Below are 6942 nucleotides of genomic sequence, written 5' to 3' on the forward strand. Positions count from 1 at the left end.
TTTGTTCGTGTTCGGCTCGTTAGGCTTAACGAACGAGCCGAACACGAGCTGTTCACGAACAACGAGTCAAATTGACAGCCCTAGATGTAAATGGGGTTCAGAAAATCCTACAAATCTAAATTCAACAAATTTAAAGGCTATCTAAGGAATAACTATTTTAAGATGGTTTAGAGAATATATATCTCTGCTTGAGTTAACATTTTTACAGTGGCTCACTTTTTCAAGAAGCTAAATTTTAAAGGAGAATTCAAACAAAGAAGGATCTATTGCCTAAAATTGGTCAAAATTGTTGGAGAACATATTATTTGTACATACAGATCAAGATTGTTGAAAAAGCTATTCATACCTAGTGAATGACTTGCAGTCAAAGGTTTCCTGCATTATCCCAACCATGCATCAGGTGTTGACCATTTTCTTACTACGAGCCTTAGGAGAATCTTGAGATGCATGGAAAATGAATCCAGCAGAAAAGCATGCATCACAGGAGAAATTTGAGATGATTGACAAATGTATCATGCTATATCGAAATGTCATATTTGTTCCGCCCTATAATAGTTAGTTCTCCTCATTTTTGAGTTAGTCGTGAAGATGTTCGCAATATATACTGAAAGTTAAATATACAGAGAGTTGGGTGGGGTGCCTTGGAGTAAAACTACAACTGCCACTCCCAAATCAATATAAATTTGATGTTAGGTCGGAAATCAATGAATCAATAAAAAATCTCACGCCCAAACTAGTAAAATGAAACCTAATTTGAATTCTATAAAGTTCAAGGATATTTCCTAAACGCAATGAAGCATGACCTAATCTGATTTTAGTCAAAAAATAAGCAATGGTCTGTCATGGTTTCATATGTAAGTGATGGTCCACAACTAAACTTAACTGTGGTGAAAATGATTTTTCTTTTCTTCTTGAATGAAAAGAAAAATCATTTTACAAATATTATGAGATGAATTCAATAGAGTTTGACCACACAACGTAGAGTGATACTTATAAATGTGCCTTGTAAGTCTAAAAAAAGATAAAAAGAAAAGATGGGAAATTGATACATTTTGGAATGTAAGAAATTATTAAATTTAAAAATAATTGATAAAAGAACCAAAATTGAATTAACATTGAGGAACATAAAGCCAGACCAAAATAAATTGGATAATCCGAATGACGATGTGGGAACTATTAAAAGAAAAAACACACACTAGCATCAATGCAATCAAAAGAAATAGCCAAATCGATTTAAAACATCTAGCAGCATCAGTTTGTTTCATAAAGCAAGCTATTTCAGTAAAATTTTCCATTGCCTTTTATTTCGTCGAATTGGCATAGATTTTGCAATGAGTGAATACCTAACATAAATGTTCAACTTTCGTTATAAGGACTAGATACTAAAAAAAAATAGAGAGATTTATACGCATTGCACTCAATTCCTATGTATGAACATATCTAACACCTAAAGTTCAGTTTTTACACACTTACCTGCGCATGAAAATTTGTATTTCCCTTTTTAAAAGTTAAAATGGTGGTATTTTGATGTCATATAACTATTTGGGTGGTATAAATATAAAATCCACATGGTTTAGATGTTAGATATGTAAATACATAGGAACTGGGTGGCATGTATGTAAATACCCCAAAACAATATTGGGTTAGTATTGGAGCAGCTAAGAAACCTTAAGCTTTTCTCTAGTTGATTTCACTTGTTGAAAGATGCATTCAAAGATCTGTCTATATCTATATCAATATAAACAGAAAGTTCAAGACAGATCAATGCTTACAGATTCAAAATATAACCATAAATACACTAGCATCAACTTCAATGGCGTAGATCCCATGACAGGAAAGAAATTATTCCAGACAAAAATTCAGAAGATACCCATATGGCTTCCTTGAACTGGCGATACAAAGGACTCTTCTGAGGAACAAAAGACGATTCTGCCTTAAGTGTCGCAATCTCATCCTCCAACAGTTTACGAAAATCAGTAGGCTGCAGATTACAAAATATAAAGCAAAGAGTTTTACTCCCAACGAAAATTAGAAAAGCAGAAAGAAGAAACTTCACCTTCTGTAATCAAAAGACACCTGGGCAGAAGGCTGGTAATTATTACCAACATTATTGATTGCTTCAGACAAATTGGTGCAGTCATCGTAGGATTCCAGCAACTCAAGGACAGTATTTTCCAACTCTTTCACCTGAATTAGTTCAGATAAACAAAGGAATTCACGATCAAACCTCAAATCGACTAGTAAGTGTGAATAAATTGTTTGCCTTGTCAGACCGCTGCGCCCTCTCCAAATCGACCGCGATGCCCTTGATTATACCAAGGGATTTTCGAATTTCCTAAAGAGAAAGCATTGAGGAGTAAAGGAGTAATGACGCAGTGTCGACTAACAATCCGTATGGTTAGTGTATAAATGAAGGAACATTGGCATTTGAGGAATTGGGGATGAGCTTGGGAGGGTTAGGGTTCTACCGCTATTAGGGTTTGGTTATCGGAAGAAAGGTTGGAGGCGGCGCTTGCAATTCTCGACGCCGCAGAACTGAGCGAAGGTCGGGGAGCGGATGTTGACGCCATCCCGAGGGATTTCTGCGCTGGAAACTGGGACGACCTTGAGAAAGCAAGAAAGCGAGGGAGGGAAACTGGGACGACCTTTAGAAATTGAATTCGCGGTGTTTGGTTGCAAATTCTATCAAAACCGATGAGACCGGTCAGTAAGTGCGGGTGCGCCTAACAGTCTCATTTGCTTGTTTTTTAAAATGTTGTTCTTGTCCGTGGTGTTTGAACTTTTTACATTAAAATTGAGGTCAATTTTGACGTACGTTGTCACTTGTATGTCATATTTCAAGATAAGTTGTTTATTCTGAAGCGCACAAGCTGCCCCAAATAGACTCTAAAATTCGTCATGTTCAGATTATTGTTAAGCAGGTTTTATGCCCTAATAACACAGAAAGAAATTTGGCTTTCTCAAAAATTAATCTATAGGATGATAATCTTATGGGCATCTTAAAGGTTATCCTATATACTCATCAAATCTCATCAAGCCCAAACTTTTCTACTAAGATTAATAATTTTTTTTCAGAATCCTTTTGATTTCACTGATTGAAATCTCTGTTAGTCCATGGATATGGGAGTTTTAAGCAGTGGATAACTTATATTTGAGCAACGGAAGAACTTGAAAGCGACGACAGAATAAATTCAGCTAGCAATTAGATTTATTAAATTTACGACGTAAAAATAACAAAACACGAGCACCAGAAAATTAGATTTAGATTGATTTATTTATTTAAAGTGTTTGGTTGGGTTTAAGTTAAATTCATTATTAAATCCTATAAATAATATGTTGTCAGCATTTAAGCTAAATATGGCATTTTCATTATTAAAATTCTCCTTAAACTACTCACTCTCGAAGAGTACAAAAAAGAGTAGATTTTTGCCCTATACTAACTATCCAACATTTAAGCTAAATATTTTTTTCTCCTCTCCTTTCTATTTTTAATGTTTGACTTTATATGTCACATAACATCAAAAAATGATGCAATATCACTCGCATTTCATTTCTCATGGCTAAATGTTTATTCAAATCAAAATATCTCATAATTAGAGCATTTTTATAAGTGAATCTTTGAGCTTATCATCTTTCATGCCTAAATCATCAGTACTTTTGTGGGCAAAGTTTCTAGCAAACTTTTAGGATATTTTCTTGGTAGCTCTCACATTATTTACTTTTACAATGAGAACTCCTATTTTATAAATAGAAATGATAAAATGTAGTTGTTGTATATATATATATATATATATATGTATGTATGTATGTATCTGTGTGTATGTAATACTCATAATAGTTTTCAAAAAAAAATATTTTTCTCGAAGAATAGCTTTATAATTTCCTTTATAAAAATACTACAATCACCCAAAATGAACACTTAATCTCTATCTCCAACTAATTATTCAAGATTGTAATGCTTATACTTTTAATCATCCATGTTTGAAACATTATTCACAATCCAAACTTTAAACTGAATTGACATTAGACAACAGAACATCAGCTTTAAATGTCGATGAAAATTTATTCCAATCTTAATCAAAATATAAGTGGGTGATGGTCAAACATTTACAGTTTATTTAAATCATGCCAGAAGAAGATTCAAATGATAATTGTAGATGGGTCAAAATTTGATCATGATTTGAATGATGATCAAAGAAGATTGAATCTTGGTTTGAACAAAGACTGAAGAAGATTTGATCTTGGTTCAAATAATGACTAAACAAGTTCAAGTATGGTTTATATTTGTTTAATGTACAAGCAAAGTTTGAGCAAAAGCAAATATTAGTCTGAATATAGGACAAAGATGGTTTGAATTTAATATTTTCACTTGATGTCATATTTAAAGTTTACTTATTAAAGTTATCTTGCTAGGTAGGCAAATGTCTAATGGTGTGATGAGGAAAACTATTAGATAATTTGAAGTTAATGATGCCATTATTTTGAATACTAAAGGCAATAACTCATCTATCATTATTGAATATTGTATTAATTAGTATTTAAATGTGTTGTTAAAAATTAATGCAAAGGTGGGCATCTTTATATGCATTTTTTTTATCTTCATTAGATAATTTTATTAATTCCTTCGATTTTGACCTTCAATCTAAAATCATAATTATAAATTGTAAATATAATCGTTATTGTTTGGTGAGGATGATTTGGTTCCCAATGATCATTAAGAGCATAGTTTATATAGTTCTAAGTATGTCCATTAACTAAAATTTTGGACACTTTATGATGATATAAATATGATTAGATTCAAAAAGAGATTGTTTAATTAAGCTTAATGAGCATTTGTCTATAACATTATGGGTATACAATGAATATCTATTTAATTTGTTCACCAAATTGTTTTTTTTTTATTGAATATAAAAGTAACATTCACTTAAACTCTTATCACTTGTAGCTTTTAGTTCTAAGATATATAAAAGTCACAAGACTTCACCTATTTTTAGTTTCAAATAGATCATATCTTAAGATTGTACTATTTAATTGACACTACAGTATTGTAGCATACATTGAGCCACTATTTTCCACAATTTGTAGTTTATTGTAGCTTTTCATTTTTTTTTTGTATGGTATGTTCAAAATGCTAATTACCCCTTTTTATGATATGTTTGTATCTCATCCATATCAATGAACTATAGTGAACTGACTGGCATTACAACATTCTCATTCATACGACAAAATTTGCCTGAAACATAATTGGGAAAAATAAATACAAGATAAGAATGTCTCTCATTCATGTAAAATGTAAAATTATCTCAATCAAAGGATTTGAAACAATTGATTGTGTTCCCACTACAGGATTTTTGTGTATTAGCATCCGATTTTGCATATTTGCGTCGGACGCTAAAACAAAGATGAATTGACACAACACAATTTTAGCATATGACCTATGGCCATGTATTTAACATCCAAAAAATCCAGCATTAATTGTTTACATCGGTCTTATCATATAAGAATATCTACGTTAATGTTAACAGGATTTGACGAGCCCCTCGAAGACGCAAATCTCAATCAACTTTTGTCGGATATAAATTTGTGTTTTGTTTTGCTTCGACCAAATATGTCGAAGATCATTTAGTGTCGGAAATTATTGAATTGCAACAGAAATTGTTGAAAGTATTACCATTAGAAATTTCCGACACTGACACAAACTTATTTTTATTTTACAATTCTAATTGTAGTTATTAATTTGTTAGTTATGAACTCTAAAATATTTAAACTTTACTAATTAGCTACATAATTCTTATTGATAGGATTACACTAGTTCAAATTTTGTAAGTGGAAAAAAGAAATTGATTATAAAAGTAGATATTATCATTTACTTAATTATATAAATAAGAAAATAATAGCAATAAGACAATCCACATTAATGTTATTGGTAATTGCACTGTGATTGTCATAAAAGATGAACTCCTTATATTCAAGATCACTAAAACTTTACAAAAAATATCTTTTATGCACACTATTTAACTGTAAACATCTCATTATCAATTACCATTCACTTACTAATAAAATAAATATATAATTAATAATTAAACGAAAAAGATAATTGATATAATAATATGTTATTATTAAATAAATTCTAACTAATTAAATTTATTTAAATAATATATCATATATATAATATGAGTTATTATGGAGTTTAATATCCAGTATTTAATAAGTAACTTGTTGCACAAATGAGTTTGTTTGTGAACATAAACAAATAAGTTCGATTATCTTCATGCTCAGTTCGTCTAAGCTTCGAGCTTTTAAAAATTGTTCAAGCTTGTTTATTTACTAAATTGAACGGATATGATCAAGCCTTAATCGAGTCGAGTTTTAGTTTTTCATCGAGTGCATTGGTTCATTTACAACCCTACCTAACACATAAACTTTAATTTTCATGTACAAACCTAAACATTCTTATATATTATATACATAATAGACAAACTTCAATCTTTATGTACAAATCACAGAACTTTTATTCATTACACATCTAAACCCAAACTTCATTTTCTTATATCAAAAATGCGAATCTCAAGGATATCTCACGGCTGGTGAAGGAAGACGATATGACATCATGGGAGCACGTTAATCCGATGCCCCATCTCTCGTCGGTCGGCTCCCATGAACTAGTTAAAAAACATTTTCTAGATGGTTGGAATTTGACTTCATTCCTAGAAATCAAACTGTTGCGCAAGACCTATGCAGATAAATATGGCACATTTATCAGCTCTGACCGGAATGAGCAAACTGAATCTTTCGGCTTCGAAATAGCTATCCGAAAATTTTCGTCTAATCTACGCAGGGGTGAATTCTAAGCAAATTACCAAATCAACAGTTCACACCAAGCCCCCAACAAACAGCCGCCCGACCAAAAAAGACACCAAGTGAGAGGCTGTCATGGGTGCC

The 6942-nt window shown here is 31.5% G+C and overlaps 1 protein-coding gene across 2 annotated transcripts in view; it reads right to left on the minus strand.

Annotated features, from left to right (window-relative positions):
* Positions 1–2706, minus strand: part of LOC110031387 (E3 SUMO-protein ligase MMS21) — a 23593-nt gene extending 20887 nt beyond the window's left edge. The window contains exons 1-4 of one of the 2 annotated variants that reach the window (XM_020734564.1): positions 2469–2706; positions 2264–2335; positions 2077–2187; positions 1871–1981 (exon numbers count right to left, since the gene is read on the minus strand). In XM_020734564.1, the coding sequence (XP_020590223.1) occupies positions 1871–1981; positions 2077–2187; positions 2264–2335; positions 2469–2570 (396 nt within the window). In that variant the 5' untranslated portion in view covers positions 2571–2706. The remainder of the gene's footprint in view (positions 1–1870; positions 1982–2076; positions 2188–2263; positions 2336–2468) is intronic. The other variant, XM_020734570.1, reaches the window with a different exon arrangement.
* Positions 2707–6942: the final 4236 nt, after the last annotated feature.

Source organism: Phalaenopsis equestris, unplaced genomic scaffold, assembly GCF_001263595.1.
Source record: "Phalaenopsis equestris unplaced genomic scaffold, ASM126359v1 Scaffold000002, whole genome shotgun sequence".
NCBI classification, from domain to species: Eukaryota; Viridiplantae; Streptophyta; class Magnoliopsida; order Asparagales; family Orchidaceae; genus Phalaenopsis; species Phalaenopsis equestris.